General features: G+C 42.4%; 2 protein-coding genes across 3 annotated transcripts in view; one reads left to right on the forward strand and one right to left on the reverse strand.

Moving 5' to 3' along the window:
- Positions 1–19,268, forward strand: part of phldb3 (pleckstrin homology-like domain, family B, member 3) — a 34,133-nt gene extending 14,865 nt beyond the window's left edge. For both annotated transcript variants that reach the window (XM_035163031.2, XM_035163032.2), the window contains exons 2-15: positions 4,601–4,756; positions 5,003–5,113; positions 5,824–5,961; positions 6,383–6,511; positions 8,405–8,587; positions 10,865–10,975; positions 13,328–13,429; positions 14,001–14,088; positions 14,714–14,870; positions 16,548–16,629; positions 17,016–17,165; positions 17,525–17,735; positions 18,275–18,360; positions 18,685–19,268. In XM_035163031.2, coding sequence (XP_035018922.1) covers positions 4,601–4,756; positions 5,003–5,113; positions 5,824–5,961; positions 6,383–6,511; positions 8,405–8,587; positions 10,865–10,975; positions 13,328–13,429; positions 14,001–14,088; positions 14,714–14,870; positions 16,548–16,629; positions 17,016–17,165; positions 17,525–17,735; positions 18,275–18,360; positions 18,685–18,819 — 1,839 coding nt within the window. In that variant the 3' untranslated portion in view covers positions 18,820–19,268. The remainder of the gene's footprint in view (positions 1–4,600; positions 4,757–5,002; positions 5,114–5,823; positions 5,962–6,382; positions 6,512–8,404; positions 8,588–10,864; positions 10,976–13,327; positions 13,430–14,000; positions 14,089–14,713; positions 14,871–16,547; positions 16,630–17,015; positions 17,166–17,524; positions 17,736–18,274; positions 18,361–18,684) is intronic.
- The window catches only part of LOC118113339 (B-cell receptor CD22), a 1,629,935-nt gene that overhangs the window by 1,589,574 nt on the left and 19,215 nt on the right, over positions 1–21,146 (reverse strand). The window lies entirely within an intron of this gene.

Here is a 21,146-nt window from a genome sequence, read left to right on the forward strand (position 1 = left end):
CGCCACTGTGCAGAATTTGTACAGTGCAGTACAATGTAGTTCAGGGTCGCAGTGAACGTGTGTTTGTGCTGAGCTCGACTGATTTCACCACCATAATCCTCTGGAAACGTTTGAGCTTCATAGACTCGGAGAAAAATCCCACACATTCTTTAAAACCTGCATCGGGTAAAGTCAACACAGATGTTGTTGGACTTTAAGTTTATTCGGTACAAGTGATCGACTGCGTGCAGGATGTAACACACGACAAAATGGAGTTTTCGAGATATCGGTCCTTTGAATGTAATTGTTTTTTATTTCACAAAAATCGCAGATCCCACCTGAGCCCACAGAGCGAACACACATGTTGTAACCCAGAGATTAGTCCCTGTCAAAGCTGGGTCAGTTCATTCATCCATCCATCCATTCATTCATTCATTCATTAAAGGACAGATGAATAAGATTACCAACATAGATCTTTTATATATTTTGTGAATGTGTGTTGCTGTATTGAAAAATTATTCTTGGAAAGAGAAAAGTAAATAAGCCTCTATTAATATGTAACGAAACGTCACTTTTTTAATGTGAGTGAACCGAGGGTGACTTGACCTCCTGACCTCTGTGGATTATTTCTGCATTGTACACCGCCCCCCCCTTTACAGGTTTTGCTCACGCGCTCCATGTGTGACATGTTTTTCCCAATGATGCCGCCGAGCGCATAGTGACAGGCCACAAACACCATTCACACCCACACAGAGCGCGCTGCCGTCACAGCTCTTTTGTCCTGCATGTGCAATATCGCTGCTGTCAGTGTTGACTTTATGGTTTTGTGTACACAATGCTTAGCCTCACCTTTCCTTTTCAGCCTCTCACCAACAAGGGGTCCTGACGGGGTCATTTCAGAACGCTGCTGTGTGCGAGTGCTGCGATTCGGGTTAAATGGTGTTGTCAGGTTCCAGTTACGCATCAGTCGAACTTTAAATGTGCTGAGGCCCAGGTTTTAGCTCCAGTGCATCAGAGACTAACATGTTGTGAAGGCAGCACAGTTATATAAAGAGACATATATGGGAAATAGTCTGTATTTATATAGAGCTTTTCTAGTCAGTACAATTTTTGCCATTCACCCAATCACACATTCATACAGTGCATTTATGTGCAGCACTTCCTCTGTCACATAACACAGAACACACAGTCAGGGGACTGGGATCAGGCCGACAACCATTTCAACTCAGAGCCAGAAGGTTCGTCCACTTTTTATATACAAGCATCAGTCAAACCTAGAACGATGTAACAGTCTCGTTGCCTCACACAGATTGGACGTTTCCGTCTGCTGTACTTTTTCATTTAGTGGACACTTGAGAAAAATGACTCATGTTTATCTTCATTTATCTCTGGAACTATTTGCAATTAGAAAACTTTTCCACCTCAGCCAAGTTCAAAATCCAAATTTTGAATAAACTCAAAGATTCATTAATGTTAAGTTGAAAAATAATAATAACAATACTTTGGAATACAGAATTAAACAGCCAATTAAGATAAAATATAGATTCTTACTTTAGAGGAAATGTTTTGCAGATATATTTTCCACATGTAATTTTCCTCGGTTTGTTATTTGGTTTTTCTCTGGTCAATATCTCCATTACTCCAAACATATCTGAACTTTAAAAATGGCAGAAGTCCAGTCATTGTCTTGTGTGTTGGAGGTGATGACTGAAAACTCTTATTTTGTCATCTAAGCTTTTCTAGCTGTAAACAACGTGGCAGCTAAGTAATGTTCTGGATGAAAGCTTGTGGTCTGTGATTTGGCAAACTGTCTCTGGAGGAGTTCCAAACAGGCTGTGCATAAATTCACGTGATAACCTCGTTTGTATTTAAAAGATTTAATCTGTTCACACATGCAGGACACAAACAAACTGTTTACTGATCGACTTCTGATCTGAATCAGTTGATGAGAAACCAACGAGCGGCTGAAACTTCAGCGGAGCCACTCAGGGGGAGAGAGAGAGGCCGTGATAAGACTTTGCTGATGTGAGTTCATGGTGAGATAACGTGGCACAAGTAACATTCCTGTTTGGACGCAGCCCTCTCTCCCTCACAGAGCTCTGACTGTGTGCATGTGTTTGTGTTATGGTGAGTCAGCTGTTGCCGGTTATTGCTGATCTGTGTCTGATAATTATCATCGCAGGCTGATACACGGAGTCCTGAAGTCTTCTTGGGTCCGTTTGAAGTTGATGGTCGTGTCTTGTGTTACCTTTCGGGTTAGTTATTACAGAAGACAAACAAGCACAGGAAAGTAGACTCGATGCTGAACAGAGAAATCAAGCCTATTTATTTTGGGCACAAAACCCTCGATTGTTTTTCACTGTGGCTCTGAGGCTAAACATGACTGTGCTGATTTATTTTTCCGTCTTTACTCGCTGCAATTCTCTCTGTCTCCTTGTGAATGTCCTGTGTTTGTTCAGTCTTTTGTTTGTTACATTGGACAAACTGTGTTGACATGAAAGCATGGACTTTACTCTTGACTGTCAGTGTCTCTCTCGGCTCTGCTGAGTCGATATTGTATCTGAGTGGACTTTAGCTGGCGGTCAGATAGCAAATGCTGTTTGGAGGATAATGTGACTCACTGTGAATCTCCCTCTGCCTCGTTCTCCCTTGAGGCCGACGGCTTTTCCTGGGCAGCAGCAGCTTAGTAAGCACCACAGTACAAACTGGATTGGCACTGAGTGGAGCGCACTCCTTTGCAAAGTCTCCTCACTTTCAATCAAGTCGTACCAAATCACTCATAAGCTGTTTTCAGACATGAACTCCATGTCTGGTCGCTACGCAGGGTCACAAGTGTTCACATCAACAGGAACATGTCCGGAGCGTTCAGGCGAGGGGTGACGTCTCGGTACAGCAGCAGGAGGCACGACATGACGTTTAAATTCCGCTGCGGAAATCACGTGTTTTTGTTTACAGCAAATCGACACCGGCTTTGGCTCTAAGAAGCAAAAGCACTGACGTCGGCCCTAATCCCCAAAAGCTCTCAAATTTCTCCGTCTTTCCAGATCGACACCTTTGTCGGCTACGTGTATGGCACCTCTTTTTCATCCTGAGATATTTGTATTCTTCCAGTTTTGCATCTGCAACGTCATCAACACGTGCGCTCGCTGAATTCTCCGTATAATTATATACCGTATGGGTTCACTCAGGCATTTTTCGAGGGGGCTGACAGGAAAGGTTCTTGAAAATATCTGGATAACTGACTCAGACATTTGCGCTCGCACACCAGAGTTCAGTGCATGTCTAAAAGGAAAAGTTTGAGAAAATGTCCTGGTAGCTGTAGATACCAGTTATGATCCCTGCGTTATTTCAATTATTGCATCATTCAAATCTGTGAAAGTGTCAAAAAACACATTCTTAAATAAAGTGATAAAATATTCCTATGGCCGGAATGTAATGTTTTCTTTCTTGGCCCATCTCCCATTTTTCCACAGAGTTTCGTTGAAATCTGTTAAGTGATTTTCTACGTAATCCTAAAAACAAACAAACGGACATAACCTCCTTGTCAGTGGGAATGAAAAATATGATTACATGAGAAATATGTGAAGATGAATGTAGCCTGTTTTATATCCATGGACACTTCTCTAAAGCTCCTCAAGACATGTCACTCTTCACTTCCTCTGTCCCCCCTCTCCCCCGTCTTTCTCTCTCCATGTCAGCGTGCCAGTCAGTGTTTGGACGCCCTCACTCATATCTCCGCTGTATATTTATCTCTCCTCTTCCACTCGGGCTGCATTCTCCTGCAGCCCTAATAAGGTCTGGATACAAGGAGAGAGGGAGGGCACGGAGGGCGAAGGAAGCTGGTGGGAAAAGGTCGGACAATAGGCTGCAGAAGTATTTTTCCCACAAATTGGTTTTGGTCCGTGCACACGTGTGCGTGTTTCAGCCGATGCTGAGACGAGACCACACAGATGAGGGAGAAAGGGGTGAAAATAGAATAAAGCGCAGAGGATAATAAAGGCCTTTAGGTTAACGTATCCCTGAATGTTGGGAAACACTTTGATGCAGACGGGTGTAAATACAGTATCGTGGTAAATGCACATGAATGCACAGATCAAAAAAACTACTCTAAAGCTCAGACTTCAAAGTTTGCTCGGATGTAATTTTGTGGGCGTTTTCTAATTGTCGGCTTTCACTGATTGTTCCAGCTTCTTTCATTTACTGCCTCTCCGCTGACACAAAAGCCTCCAACAGGAGAAAGAGCCATGATGTATCGCCCTCGTGTCGGCGTTCACCGAGTCCTTCGCTGAGAGAAAGTCCCTGAAACACGACCACGAACCACCAACCACATCCTGTATCCTCTCCTCTTCCACTGCCGTGTAGTTTCTCCTCTTTAACTCTCGGTTCCTCTGAGGTGGTTTCCCCTACACAGACTTGTTTCTGGAAGCCGCTGTGGTTGGGGGGTGGGGGTGGGGGCTGTGTGTTTTTAAGTGCTGTTGCAGTGTTACTCAGCTGTGATATCCCCCTTTGTAAACTGTCACCCGATCCCTCTTACTTCAACCGTGCAGCAGATTAGATTACCACAATGTTTGCTAAAGTCGGCCAGACCCACCTCTCATTAATTGCCCCCCTCCTGTCTCAGCCTTTAGAAATGCCCCAACACAACATGGAGAGCCCCAGGAGCCAGTGGCCACAGGGGCTACAGCCGCCGTGGGTCGCCCGAGTCGTTGGATGTCAGAGTCCAGTCTCCTCGGGGGCGGAATCAGACACGGAGAGCAGCAGCACGGAGAGCGAGAAGGTAAGCGAGTGAGGATGAGGATGAGGATGAGGATGAGGATAATGATGAATGATGATGATGATGATGATGATGATGATGATGATGATGATGAGTGGCTGTCAGTGGCTCATTCATGTCAAACGATGCGGTGGCGTCACATGAAACAGCATCTTCTTGGACGCATCTCAACCAATGACTCACACCACATATCTAGACTAAACTTCTTTGTTTTGAGGTTTGCATCTGCTGACTCTTTCTTTTTGTCAGTCCTGCGTTAAGAGGCTGGAGTTGGGCTCACTGAGGCTGATGCTGTCGCCCTCGAGGCTCCAGCAGCGAATCGCAGAGATCGACCAACAGAAGGAGGAACTGAAGATTGAGGTGAGCATGTGAGACGTCCACAGAAACATCGAATCCTTCCTGTACGGCACAAAGATGTGCAGCAGAGCGATGAATGAATCAGAAGTTAAAGAGTCAATTGATTAATCAAGTCAATCAATGGAAAACTGAGGCGATTGAGAAAAAATGGATTTGTTTATCAATTGTATAGAAACATTTGCAGTTTCCAGCTCCTCAAATAAAAGTATCTGCTGCATAAATAATAAAATATTTGTTGGTATCTGACTCAAGCTCTGAGAAAATGTATTTTTAACTATTTGACATTTAAAGGAGAATTTATACCAAAATGTAATTGTTTCTGCCTTGTCTTGTACCTCACCCGTCCATAAAATTTCACGTAAATCTGTTCCGTAGTTTTTGCGTAATCCTACAGACAATGAAACCATAGCCCCCTCTGAGGTAATAATCAGAGGCTGCAGCCCCATAATGAAAGAATATATTATTATTATAATACAAGAGGCAAAGAATCAAGAGTTAATGTTTTTTTCTAGGTCTTTTTTAATACTCAATTACAAATCAACAACCAAGTCTCTAAGATTCTATGATTCCGAGTGTGTCCCTGCTCTGCATTTTTAAATCTCCACGCCATGTTTCCAAACGCCGCGGCAGTCACGGTAAAGGAATGCGTATCTCTCGACTTGCTCAAGCTCCGGTCAATATGATTCAGCTGGGTCGTGTCTCCTGTCGTTCAGCTGCAGCTGGAGATCGCGCTGCTGCAGGGCGAGCTGCAGACGGAGAGAAAGCAGCTGCACAGACACACACAGAAGCTGCAGGGTCTACAGCAGCAGGCCGGACACAGTGAGACGCACAGACACACAAACAGACACAAGGTAAGACCCACAACACTCGCAAACTCACTGCAATGTTGTGCAATATATGTGAAATTGGGTTTTTGCTACAGCAATAGATGGAGTGTATTTGTGCTTTTTTTTTTTATGTTATGTCTCCGTGATTCATTAGAACTGTATGTGTTGATGTAACATTTGATTGCAAAGCAGAAGGATCATAGACGCAGCAGAAATAAAAGGCTTAAGGGATTTAACATAAATGTGTGGTCTCGGTAATGTTCCACTAACATCAACACCAGACCTTCTGAGAAACGATTAGTTGCTACAGGCTCCAGTACAGAGCTGGTCACAGATAAATGTCGGGTTTTCCCAAATAAGGATTGTGAAACAGAAGTTTTTATGTATTTATTTAGCTTTCTGCTTGCTTCACGGATTTTTCCCCTCACCGCGTCTGTTCCTGCAGGAGCAAGAGCGTCTGGAGGCGGAGAGCCTCAGGCTGCAGGAGCTGAGGAGGAGGTGTGAGGAGAAGGAGAAGCTGATCCCGAGTCAGCCGGAGAGCCAGAGAGAGCAGCTGACCCTGCAGCTGCAACAGGTGAGCCCGCTGACCAGCGTGCAGCGTGGGCACGGGTGGAGGAAGTAGTCAAACATTTTACTCAAGTAAAAGTACAAATACAGGGCTTGTCCGTGGATTCCTAGTTTTTGAGTAACCTGATCGTGGCTGTTGCAATAAAACTCTTTCCAGCCACGTTGTTGCAATCTCAGCGTAAAAGTTATTACCTACTCGCTTTTCAATGTACCTAAAGTATTCAAAGTAAGTAAAAGTACATGACGAGATCAGTTTAAAGGTGGTTCGTCCTCATCAGTGATCCTGCTGCAGGAGGCGGGGTCTAATGTTACATGCCCACTCTGATTGGATCCTTCGACCGATTCCCCTCTCGTTACTGTTTACTTTTAAATCAATTGTAAAAATGTAGTGGAGCAGAAAGTACAGATATTTGCTGATATATGTAGAAGAGTAAAAGTGAAAAGTACCTGAAATATATGTAAATGAAATGTATTTAAGTCCAGTAACAGAGTAAATTTACTTTGTTACATCCTCCACTGAGCTTTTGTGAGCAGAGAAGGATTCGGGATCATTACCTGTGCAACACTGGAAACTCTTTTATTAAATAATACGCACACATTAGATCAGTCGAGCTGTAGCTGCACAGATAAGCTTCAGAGTGGTAATCAAACTAGAAAGGTAATGTAATCTGAATACACAATCTATTAGATTACAAGTGATTCAGTTACCTGTCAAAACAAGCACAGATATGACCAGTGTCTCTTTCTGCTTCGAAAGGGTTTGTGTTGTAAATCAGATTTTTAAAGTTAGTCCAGTTCTGAATATTTCCAACATGGCTGATATTTAGATATTAAGATGTTTGAATGAAACCTGTGTCTCGGTGCATGACTGCGTTTCGGTCAAAGTGTTTACGTCTGCACAATGTGTGATTGTTCAGGACCTGTTCAACCTGATGTGTCAATGTTTCTCAAGTGTTACCACACACACACACACACACACAAATACACACACACACACAAATACACACATACACACACAAACGAGTGCTTTGTCTTTTGTGAATGTGACAGAACAAGCTGGGTCTCCGTCTGGTAATGACAGGTGTCGGTGCAGTCCGGCAGCAGCAGGTTGTTACTTTATGTTGTGACATGTCAGATTTATTTTGAAAGGGATTTATAGAACAGGTTTGGCACAAATTGCTTCACAGAGAAAAGCAAACAAAAAGACGACTTAAGAACCGGTGCACAGGAAAGACAGCAGGTATTTCACTGTTGACACAGAGAGGTCGACAACTTGTCGTGTGTGCTGTGAGAGTTTTTTACTTTCACTTAGATACAAATGTGATTTCTTGGATTTGTTCGCGGAGATAATGTTGAAACTAATAATCTAGATTATCTTTAAATTATCGGCTGTCTTCTCCTCTGTGCACAATGACATTTATGCACAGAATCAGCTTTAAAAAGAAGTTAAAGCTCTTCTCAGATGATGTAGTATTTGGAAGTTGATTAATGAGCTGATTCACAGTAAATTTTACAATGTTGCACACACCCACACGTCCACTAAAAATGTTACTGAAGATATCTGAAGTCAAGTTTTTGGGGAAACGCCTATATTTTTACAAATTCTTTTTAAAATGTAAGAGGTGCAGAGGTCACTTGGGTATTTTCAGTCCAAACCTTCAATATTTTCACACATTTTCGTATTTGTGAAGCTCAAATTTAGCTTGAAATTGACTTAAACAATTAATCACTAAAGAAAATAGTTTCCAGATAATCAATTAAGAGACCAATCGTTGCAGCCCTGCGTTATTACTGCGAAGTGTGGAAAAACACTAAAGGCTGTAAGTTGAATTGAGATCTGGGTCGACTTAATGTGGATTTCCAGGATTTGTAGAAAACAGGTTGTCTGTCTTTGCTGCAGGAGAAGGAGGTGATGGAAGCAGCGACTCGGGCCTTCGAGGACTGGGAGTTTCGTTTTCTGGAGCAAGAGAGCAGCATCGACATGGAGGACGAGAGCGCGGAGGAGAAAGAGACGGAGGGAAAGAATGAAGGGGAAGTGGAAAAGGAAATCGCGGGTCAGCAGCATGCGGTCAGCACAGCACAGGTAAGAGAACTGTTGCAGCGGTTTGAAGCTTATCTGCATGTCCTGCACCTCGTGTCAGTGTTTACCGTCGCCCGCTGACGTGGGATTAACCTTCGCTCAAACTTCCCGTCGATACAGATATGTGACGTCAGAGTTCAGGTGGACAAAGTAACAGGAAAGCCCAGCGACCTTATGAAATGCATCACAACCTTCACAAACCAGGTTCATAAAGCTCAGTAATATGGTTCTCTTCAGGGTTTCTGTGTCTCAAAGTCCAAAAATGTCTCAAGTTCAATAATAGGCCTTAAACTATAAGGTACTTGGTCTTAAATACGCTTAGATTCATTTTGTTCATTTAACGCTACTTTTGTCATTGAAATTTTTTTTTTTTCCGAAGAGAAATCTTTCAACATGTTGTAGTTCTTTCTTAACGATACAGATATTAACGCGCTGTGATAAAACTACAGATCAGACCAGTGTGGAACTGAGTCACCTGGTAAGAGTGGTAGAAATGTGAAATAAAACCTGAATCAACAAACTAAAAGAAAAGAAAATATGAAAAATAAATAAATAAGAAGAATAAAAATAATAGAGTTAATTAAAGTTGGGATAAAAGAGATATAGTAAGAATAAGTAAAAGAGAGTTAACTAAAACGAACTTAAATAAATGAATAAAACTAAAAATGTCTAAAAGACCAGTTTTAGTCAAACGCAAGATAGGTTTCAAATTTACGTTTAAAGATTTCCACACTTCTAGCTGCTCTCAGATCCTCTGGCAGACTGACCACTGCTGCTAGTCTGCTTCACCTTATCTTCAACTTATGGGGAAGTGCAAGTCATTCTGGGTCTTTTCCCTCATATCTGTCCCACTTCACATACGTCTTCAATTGAATTCAGTCTGGTCTCGTTGAAACCTGCAGAAACCGTGTCTGTTAATGTGATCACAGCCTGGACACATGCAATGATAAACAAGAATGTTAATGTCTCTTGTGTCAATGTAGTGTAAATGTTCAGCTCATCTAAAACTCACTTCACAGTTTCTTTCGTTATTTGTGTTGGAGCAACAATAGTATTGCGACATTAATAACCCATGATCCTCGTCCACCTCGACTTCCACAAGCTCGATTGACTCTCTCTTTTATTTGTGACCGGCAGCCGACACAAAAAGTCGTCCATTCATGACTGTGTCGGACCTCAGGTCCGACACAGTCATGAACTCAGGCTGTAGTTGCTTTGTGCTTCTCTTACTTTCCTCTTTTGCCGCATCTACCAATTTTACAGTGAGCTGAAATTCATTTTATTATTTTGTGAGTTAGAATAAGGAGACGTCAGAACAGGAAGTGAACTTCAGAGCCTGAAACATGTGCCTTGTTTACAGTAGAATTATCAAAGTCAAATTTGTTATTTATTTATTGCCCATTAAGGACTGAACGCCACATTAGATCGTCTGGTCAGTATGAAAATTAAACACACTCTCCTCTCCCGTCACGCTCCATGGTTGTCCTTGCACGTTAAAACTTGTCGCCCCCCCCTCCCCCCTCTCCCACTGTCGGTTGGTGACATTAACATGAACTCTCTACCTCACTCTCACCAGTATCACCCCGACGCCGTCACATGACTCCGCACAGTGAGCGTAATCACATCAGAGGCCACCATGAGAGAGAAATCAAAGAGCAGGACGGAGGCAGAAAATGAAAAGATAAAAACACACGACGGGGATGAGGAACATTTTGGATCAAGAATTCATGGCTACTCAGGATTATTTTGTTCAATGTGGAGATTAGAGTTTTTTTTATCAGTGTTATTACAACAGCTATATTACACTTGAGCCTATTCCTATTCAACACGTGTGTTCAGATTCGACTCTGCATTCCCTCGTGCCCTTAACGATACACGTGCCAAGTGGGAAGCTGATGAAATGAATGATTCTCGAGATGTGTGAGCCACATACAGACGGACAGAGAGAGATTTGTGAAAATTGTTAGATGTGCTGCCCTAAGGTGCTGCTTCAATATAAGCCATCATTTCATCGAGTTAAACCCTCAGCTCTGCCGTCACGTGTCTCTCGTGCTTCCCATTAACTTGCAAAATGGATGTTTGATCTGCATTGTGTCTCACACGACACGCACGCTGTCGCATCAGGAACATTTACCCACTTCTACATCAGAGCATTATGAAAAGACGACGTGAAGCCGGGCCACTCAGACGAATCAGCTGCAGCACGTGACGTTTCTTTTGAGCAGCAGAGGCCGTGTGGCTGCTGACACTGATGTGAGTTGTGTTCTGCGTGTTTTTCAGGAGCGAGTCCAGCAGTTGGAGAGGCAGCTGAAGGAGATGGAGAGAGAGAAGGAGAGGGAGCTGACCGCCCTGAGGAGGGAGAAGAGAGAACTCGTCCACACGACTCAAACGGTACGAGGGTTCTATTGCTCCTTCACAACAGACATTGATTCATCTTAGAAACAGCATTGGAATTTTGCAAAAAGAAGTTAAATAGCACGCAACTGTGAGAATATGAGTTTATCATATGTATGAACACATTTATTTCACAGGATAATTTATGTATTTCCTTAATTTATACTTGCTTATATTTTTATTAAGTCAGTGTCACTTTATTGTTAATATATCAAGTTGTTAACATGTGTTTTGACACAGCTTGTAAGTTGCACATGGAAAAGTTGTGGAACCTTTTTCTTGATGACAACATTTAAATAAAAAAGAAATACAACTTTTTAAATATATTTATGCCCTGAGCATTCTGGTGCATCGGTGCGTCAGGAGAACAGATACATTTATCTTTGTGGCAAACCCATGCAAATGAATCACATGACTGTGAGTGTAGCAGCTCTATGGAGTGTTAATAAGTCTTTCATCTCAAAGTTTTGTTTTTTACGCACCACAGCACCAAACATGCAAAGTCAGCAAGTAGCAAAAGAACAATGCGGAGTGTTATTTAGATGTTTCCCCCAGTGGTTGGGTGGGGGAGACCAAAACAGAGCAGGAAGAAGAGTGAACATTGGGCTGGTATTCAGCAGGTGGCTGGAAACGAAGCGTCAAACGAACACTGAGGTTGTTAAGTTCACTTTATTTACTTTATGATGCGATATTACGTCAGTGTTGTTTGCAGTTGCTGCTGCTCTCAAGTGGCCAAACTGGGTGTAACACACTAGTTAAGGTACCTGGATCATGTTTGCTATTGAGCTTCCTCATCAAAACAGGTTTTACAGTATAATGGTTAAAAGGAAGTAGTTTTACATCCTATTTAACAATCTTGAAAGAAACGTTTGTGTTAGCCAGATGAACATCTTGAAATGAATCATAATTGTGTTCAAGGGAACTAAATTACATTTCCCCACAATGTAGGGAACAATCAGTGGTCGCTACCTGAGGATTTACTGGATGAACCAGTACGCAGAAAGTATTCTGACTCCTTTCCTAACTCCACATTTTCTTTCGCTCCTGATTTTATTGTAAATCTATCAAAGTGACCTGAATAATCAATGATGACTTAAGCGATTGATATACTGATCTACTCCTCAACATGGAGATGAAGAGTCTTTTAGCTTTTTCCTTTTTCACTGGGCTTTAGTTGAGTTTTATCAAAAACATCCAGCAAAATCTCCAGATCCGCCCTCACCATGTGTTATCTGTGTTTATATTATGAATACTTGCTACATGTGATTTACTCTGTGGCTAATTAAAGTGTGCTTTGATAATATCACACAGCCGGTGGTTTCCCTTTGATCAGACTTCTGACCGCACCAGTTAAAATGAGGAGCAGACGAGATGCGGACGAAGAAAAAGCAAATGAGACGTGTAGAGAGAGAGGGAGAGAGATAGAGAGAGAGAGAGAGAGAGAGTGAGGGAGAGAGATAGAGAGGGAGAGAGTGAGAGAGCTTCATTCAGGCCGGGAGGGATGGGCAGGGATAGAGGGAGGAGTGAGTAATGTGAGGGAGGGAGCTGCGTTTGTGAATGTGTGTGTACATGTGAGTGTGTGTGGATGTGTGAGAGGGAGAAGAAGACGAGCTGGGAGAAGTTTCACATCCTTTGCAGCGAGTGGTGAGTGGTAAAGAAAAGTCTGATGAATCGGTGTGGGGCAGACGGGCGTTAAAACTGTGTCGGTCAGAAAAAAACGTCCTGCTCTCCTAAAAGAATGGAGAAAGGAGAGAACTGGAGGGAGGGAAGAAGGGAGTGGCAGTGCAGAGGAGGAGAGAGGGAAGAGACGGTGTGAGACAACAAGTGTGTGTGACTGCAACGACTGTGTGAAGGATGTGGTTTACTCCTGTCATGTGTCGTGAACAGTGAGCGCTCATTGAGAGAAAAAAGTCACGTGCAGCTTTGAAAAGAAAAATGAACGTGATTGGATCTCGAGACACTTTTGGAAATTGGATTTCAGATTTCAGATTTGTCCTGAAACTGTCCCATGAAAGCTTCCGAGTCGCCACAGCTCCCAGAGTGTCGAGCGGTGAGGGAGCCAGATAAGGGTTAAACACTGGGCTGCATGTGGTGACTGAATTGCTCATGTGTTAGTGAGTCAACCAGGGGGAGGCTGGAGGGGAAGATAGTGATGCAATGATAATTTCTTTTTAACTCATTATGATCTGTGTCGGAAGTGGAGTTTTCATTCTCTTAGTTAAATATCTCTCGCGGCAGATTTTCTTCATCCCTGTAGTTGAGGTGAGACGTCGGCGTTTGTTCCTCGCTGCCACTTCTCACTCAAGACACGTCGCCGGATTTCAAATGAAGTTTAATCTGCTCCTACAGGTTCACAAAGAGAAGAAGCCGCTCGCCGATTGGTCGAACATCACCAGCTCCGCCCCCTGCATGATGTCACTGTCCCCTCTGACTCCTCACAAGCCCCCTCAGGTGCGCATCCCGTCGCCATGGATACAGCATGTTCTTTTTTTTTCAAGTTTAGTTATTTTATTCGAGTCAAATCTGTAAAACAGCAGCAGTTTTAAAATCAAATGCAACAATCATGAAGTGGAATCAAAGGATTTAAAATAATTGAAAAAAACAATAATACTAATTTAAAAGTTAAGGTGGCTTATTTTGCTAATTCAGAGAGAGTTAAGCCGTCTAAAGCAAATTATTACAGACTCTGGCTGTGTCGTCTATTAAATGACTCAATTCATAAAATTAAAAACTGTCTTTCACAATTCACTTAAAGATAATGTCGTCATATGTCGTGTTTCTTTCTAAAACTCAAAGACCCTCAGTTTACTTTTTTCACATTTGATTTGAAGGGTTGTTTTTTGGGCTTTAAAATGACTTTAATTTGTCAATTTATTTTCTGATGGGAGGTTAAATCTTTATTTAAGATTTTCAGATGAAATTGAAATGTGTGTGAGACATTTCCGACTCATTTTGTGCCCTGAGATAAATTCGGCTATGCGAATAAAAATGAACTTTCCTTGACTACACACATATTTTGTAGGAACCATGCAAAGAATCCGCCAGTTTGCCCAGAAGACGCAGTTCGCATCGCAACAACAGACTCAACGACCGGCCGCTCTCTGCACAGGGTGAGCTCTCTCTCTCTCTCTCTCTCTCTCTCTCTCTCTCTCTCTCCTCCCTCCCTCCTCCCCTCCCTCCCTCTTCTTTCTTTCTTTCTTTCTTTCTTTCTTTCTTTCTTTCTTTCTTTCTCTCTCTCTCCATGTTCTATTGTGCTCTTGATTGCTTAAGCTGAGAGACACCGAGATATAGAACAATCAACTCGCTCTCTCGCTGCACTCATGTCCCTGTTTTTGTCCGACTGTTTGTTCAGCTCCCTCCCTTTTAGTCAAATCAAAGGTGTGGCGGGCGAGTCGGCAGGTTGTCGTTACGCTTGGAGAGAGCAGGACTTACCTGTACAGACCGGATGAGCCAGAGAAGCGCCACTACACTTAAGCCCAAAAAACCTTTTTCGGTTGTCACCAAGTATGAAAGTAGCCTGTTCTGCAAGGGCATGTCCTGTCTTGCCAGGTTTCTCCTCATCCTGACCTTTATTTACAGTAACTGCTCGGTAACTGAATATTCTCGATCTAACGTGATACACCACTTTGATAAACTGCCACCACTTGCAGGATCTCTCCCACGCCACACCTTATGTGCAGAGCTACCGACTCACATCTTCCGCACGTGTCTTTCTCAATCCTCTTCCTCTCTCAGGGCTGCCGAGGACGCTTCAGGACACCCAGTCGCCAGAGGCTCTCGCTTCCCCACTCTCCCCACATAGACTCAGCAATGGACACAGCAGACCCGGGACCAGCAACGGCGGCGCGCTCCTCACGCCGTGCAACAGTGCGACGAGCTCCCGTGCTGCCAGGTCGGTTTCTCCACTGCTCGTCTGATGAACCACTTCTTATGGGTTGCGTGAAATGAAGAGTGGCTTTGTGGGAAGAGGTTGACGTGCTTCTTAGCTTCTTTATGTGGAAGAGTAGGAGCAGGAATGTGATTGTTTGCTTAAAGAAGTATCTGAAATGTTTTGTTTCAGAAAAAAGACTTAATATAAGGATCAGACACAATGTGAATTAGGTTTTAAAGGGGACGAATGACACTTTATTCTTTTATTCGGTTATTCTCTAGTTTGTTATAATGGTTTTTTGAATGTGAAAGTTTTGCAGAGTAAAAAGTCTGTGGTAAAGGGAGCTGCTTTGGCCCACATTAGCATAATGCACGCCCAGCGGCTAGTTTGGCGTAACTCCTAACAAAGAAACCGGAGGCCGTCATTTCCTGCACGAGCTGGAGGCACTTGTCCAATCACAACAGAGTGGGCCAACTTACCAATCAGAGCAGAATTGGCTTTATTGGGGGGGGTCTTAATTTTTCAGACAGAGGCTGAAAAGAGGAGTTGCAGCAATAGACAGTTTGAGAAAAGTGACGAGTTTTCTGAACATTAAAGCACGTAAACCTCTTCAAGTAATAACACAAATTAAAATATGAGCAGCATTTGTCTCCTTTAATACTAAAGAAAACTCCCAGTGTATAACAACTCAGGTCTTATTTTGGTAGTTTTGTCCATCAACGACATCGCTGCAATGAAGTCTTACGAGGTAATAAACAAGCCAAAAGTTTAACCCAATCATCTAAAGCAATGGTTCCCAAACTAAAGGTCAGGATCAGGTCGCAAGATCACCTCTACAATTTCAAAACAACTAGAAATAACATATTTCAGCAATAACTGTTGTGAAAAATCTAAGAAATATCTAAAATTTCAAATCAAACCATGCTAACAAGAAAATATGTTATTAGCCTTCTGATTTTCTTCATCCCCCACATGCCCTTAAGGTGATTCGGCAAATTACTGACAGCATCTTGTAAGACTCCAAAAATACCATCGCCATGAAAAAATGTTTAGACATAGAACATAAATTGTTCCATTGCATCACAGACAAAGAAGCTCTTCTTCTGTCCCGTGCTCTAATAAACCAGATATTCGACAAATAGGTTCCCGTCACTGGACACATGATTTAACACGCATTTTTTTTTATAATCATAGATTCCCAGGAATAGTTTAAATTTTACAATGAGCTTAGTTTAAGTTTCCACAGCAGCGTGAGATGAGGTCATGTGTAAATACATCTGTACTGATTGTGTAACAAATTCAACAAGCGCTCATGTGGAATAAAAGCTTTATAAAGTACTATGCCAGACTACCCTAAACATGCATTATGCAGATGTCACATCACGATGATACACAAGGATCTGTTGGACCTTTTACATTCACAAAAAATCTATATAACACTATCGGAATGAAACGCAGAAAATGTATCGGACATCTTTGAAGCTCACAAATTATAATATGGATTAGAATTCGATGAAATTAAAAGGTTTGTTTGCCTCCCACATATTTAACTTTGTTTCTTACTGATCCATGTTACTGTGTTTTACTTGACAAAAAAATGCAAACAATACATTTGATTGATTTGAACTGTTTTACTTTATTTGCTGAGTGCAGTGATTCGGTTTCCACCAGTAACGAGTGTAACTCTTCCTCCTCCAGCCCTAGCCTGTTGGATCTCGCTGAGATCGAGAAGAAGCTGAGGGAAGCCAAGGTGGAGCGAGAGCGACTGCTCAGAGAGCGGGTGAGTCACCTGCCGTGGGAAACACCAGCCGACACCTCGAATCAGCCGCCGCACACTGCGTTAGACACAGCTGTCAGATCACTGACACCCACTCAGCTCACGCATGAGGGTCCAAGGAAACTGACAGCAGATGTGTGGATGTTTGTAAAGTGTGTTTTCACCACAGAGAAATGCAGAGGCTGTAAAATGTCTAACCATGTGATTTGAGTTTATGTGAGTTTTGAACTGGAGAGAGGGAGAAATTCACAAGAAGATGTCAATGAATCATTGTAAAAACAAGACTTTTAGTGCAGAACAATCATTGTCTTTTTTAATTTATTAACCTCAAAGGGGCCGTCACATTGTTTGGAAGATGGTTAATTATTGTCTATGATTCATGCACCCAGGAAGAGCGACGGCGGTTGTTGCTGGAGGAGAGAAGAGGGAGGGAGCTAAACTCTCCCTTAACAGAACCACCGGAGCCTGAAAGCCCACAAAGGCCAGAACCAGAACCAAAGGAGCAGCTGATCGCCAGCTCCCCCCCAAACTCCCCGGAGGTATGTTAATCTCAATGTCACGGACACACCCACATCATAAAAACCTATTGCTTTTTTTTTGTGTGTGTAAACCAAGAGATGCCACTGGAATCATTTCATAATCTCCTTAAACTTCCAGACTTGTGTAAAGACACAAGTTGCAGGTTAAACTTTATGAATATCAAATTAAAAAGTCAGGTTTTTGCACAGTAAGGAAACCAGGGAAAGAAAAAGTAGACACAATTTTTAAATTCACGTATGAGAAAAAGCAGAATAAATATTTTGTCTCTGTCTGAAGACGAGTGTAACCAGGATGAAAAGGCCCTGAATCCTCTTCATGTCTCTTCACTCTCACATATAAACTCCCTTTGTCTCTGCAGCCGCGCAGCCTGCCCCTCTTCCTCTCCGCCAACTTTGACCTCCGGGCCCACGTGGAGTCCCTGGGTCACGGGGTGTCCGGCTGCACGGACCTGCGGCTGACGCCTCGCCGCTGCGCCGGCTTCCTGACCAAGCGAGGGGGGAGGGTGAAGACCTGGAAGAAGAGGTGGTTCTCGTTTGACACGGACCACAGACGACTGGCCTACTATACAGGTTCGACCGGCTGGAGGGGGGGTGGGTTGGGAGGGGTGTGCACACAATGATGTTTGCATGAATGAAAGTCACCGACAGGATAATTGTCAAGCAAAAGACCCAACAGTCCCCTCATGAAACCACACTTAAATTCACATTTAGATTTTGATCATTATTTGGATCTTTGGGAAAAATCTGTCCCTTAAACATACCGGATTTTTTTTCATAAATAACCATGAATTATTACAGAGGGGAATGGTGAAAATGTTGAAAGACACCATATCTACGAATGTCCAGGGATACTCAGATGAAAACATAATAATACAAATATGATAAAATTGTGTAAATGATGCAAAATGATTTTTTTCAGATTCTCTATAGGAAATATAGGGATTATATAGTTATTGTGAATTCTTTTGGCCACAATAATGATGTAGTGAGAACCTGATATAGAAACAGGCTGGATTCATAATACAGTTACAAACCAGTGAGAACTTTTATGACTTGAGTACATCCATCGAATCCTAATGACCTTAATCTGCTTCTCCCTTTCTCTGCAGACTGTGATGAGAGGAAGCTTAAAGGAGTCATCTACTTCCAGGCCATAGAAGAAGTTTACTACGACCATCTACGAACAGCCACATCCGTGAGTTCCCGTGACAACACACGCTGACTCAAAGCAACAATAGTTTACTTTTTATATTAAAAAAAACTGAGAAACACGCTGCAGTTTTCTTTACAAACAATTATTAAAAGCAACAAAAGCCTGTTTTTCTTTTTCCTGCATAGAAAAGTAATGACAGGATCGTGAGAGCAAAACCAAAAGGATTCAAGCGAACCACTGTAATAATGTAGTGATTATTATCCATGTAATGTTATTGTTATTAACGAAGTTCTGCACTGAGATAAGTAAGATTAAGTTATGGAAACAACAGCAGCATCTCTAACAGTGTGACTGTGCTCTCTCCAGTCTCCTCGGCCCCCTCTGACGTTCTGCGTGAAGACGTACGACCGGCTCTTCTTTCTCGTGGCTTCCAATGCGGTATCCATGCGGATCTGGATGGACGTCATCGTCACGGCAACAGACGAGCACAGCCGTTATTGACCTCTTGCGCATGTGACTGTTAAAATCCCTCAAGTGCAGCTACTGAGCACCGGAGCAGGTCTGGATGAGATCCACCTGCGGGGGGGGCTCGTTCGGAGCTGATGTGGAGGAAACTGTTACTGGAGGAGTGAGGCTTCAGTGGCAGTGAACCCGCTGCAGACCACACTCAGCTTTACGCACAGTGTGCACGCTGGACGTCTTGTTACTGGGAAGTTGTCACCCCCCTCTGCTGGTCACTACTGCACCACTACGGGGAGAGGACAGAATACTAGCAGCACCGGTTCACTGTAATGAAATCCAAGTTACATGTCCAGATGTTTGCGTTCCTCTTTTCAGTAACGACAGTTGTAAATTTAATTATGTTGTATTAAGTTATTATCTGGAGATTTATATGGGTTTGATATGCAAATAACTGAAGGAATATAAATGCACTATTAAATTGTTTTTTGTAAAAACAGTTGCTTTAGTTTGTTGTCTTTTTTCCAAATCTTTATTGGTACAAGATTTACAAATAAAAGAAATGTTTAAAAACACATTTTCCGTCACTCACATCACAGTGGATGGATTCATGTGTTTCTCCTTTGCTATGTTGCCATTTTTACACTCTTTTCCCCAATCTTCCTCCTGTTGTGCTTCTTGAAATCTCAAAATATGTCTGTTTTATGATGAATTATTTCCCAATAATTTACAATATACAATTATCTCTCTTCATACCACATTTTTCCTCAGGGAAATTACTTTTATAAACTACCATGCATTCATAAGAACTGGTATTTTTTGATGATCTAAACTTTTTCCAACATATGTGGCCTTCACGTTTTGTCCTTCCAGCTTTATCAACAATCTTTTTGGTGATGCACAGCACAAATATACTGCAGCCAGCCAACAGGGGGGATGACGTGTTTTGTCTCCACATGTGGGAGCTGTCACATCATCCAGACTTGACATTGTTGAAACATCTGCTTTTTACTTGATGGAGAAATAAACCATAGAAACCAGTGCTGTTGTCATACAGCATGTGTCTCACAAAATCCAACCATTTACGACAGTATTTTTTTTTAACTTCCTCTTAATATACTAAATGTCCAGTCAACTTGACTTTCTATTCAAGTAACCAAATATTTACGTGATAGGTCGACTTAAATGTGAACTTGTTGAGGTATTAATTCATCTTTCCTTGAGCCGTTCTGCAGCTCTTTCTGTCTCTGTTCACTTTCTCTTTCCTTCCAAGTTACAGTGATTAGTATTATATTCTGCTTTTGTCACATATACAAATAATTCACTTTGTTTGAATCATTAAAGCAGTGATTCTCAAACTGTGTGGGCGCCCGACCGGAAGGGGGAAATGTGAGGCGGAACTAATGTTTTGACGTCCGCATCCCTTTAACGGTGGAACAGTAAACAAATCGTTCTTTCGCCGCAGCCAGGGGTTGCAACCCGCGGCCCTGCATATTTTTCACGTTAATTTGTTAAATCATTATCGTATCAGGCCACCATGAAATACCAGGAGCGGGCGAATATGTGTGTGTGTGTGTGTGTGTGTGTGTGTGTGTGTGTGTGTGTGTGTGTGTGTGTGGGGCCCCAGGCAGCGCACACACACACACAGGCCTCGGGGCTCCCCCCCCTCGCCCCCACTCACTCGCTCAGAGACACACTGAGATCAGAGCTCGTTCACGTGAAGCAGCCGGTCAGTGACAAACAAGACACAGTGTTCAAAAACCAAGTTGAAAAGAAAGTACGATGAAGCCTGTCTTGCTCTTGGGTTCACAGTGAATGAAGGAGGACATGAGGAGAGACCAGTGTGTCTTTTAGGTCTGAAAACTCTGGCAGCTGACAGAATGAGACCCAACAAATTAAGAAGACACTTAGAAACATTACACCCCAGTCACATGCATGTGTTCTTTTTGGTTGAGCTTTATCATCGTTGTAACAAAGTGATTATAATTTAATTAATTTTTTCTCTATTTTTGAAAAAGTACAGACTGGTGGAGGAATGTAGTGATAAATGTCACCAAAGTTATTGCACTATTCTTTGAAAAAAGTGGCAAATGTCACAAAAAAGTTGTTTAAAAAGTTCATGTGTATGTTATGTAAATACACATGTTAAACTTGGCCCATTTTGTCATCATTTTGTTGGGGCAGGGGAGCGGGTGGGGCATGAAAAATATTCTAGCTCCAAAGTGGGGCATGACAGAAAAAGTTTGAGAACCACTGCATTAAAGTCAATGGATGTGCTGCAGTAAATCCATGGTTCAACAAGGTATTCTGAAATTGTATTCCTCACACAAATAAAACCACATGTATTTTATAGTAAAATGCTGCTTTGG

The sequence above is a fragment of the Hippoglossus stenolepis genome, chromosome 8 (genome assembly GCF_022539355.2).
Source record: "Hippoglossus stenolepis isolate QCI-W04-F060 chromosome 8, HSTE1.2, whole genome shotgun sequence".
Taxonomy (NCBI): domain Eukaryota; kingdom Metazoa; phylum Chordata; class Actinopteri; order Pleuronectiformes; family Pleuronectidae; genus Hippoglossus; species Hippoglossus stenolepis.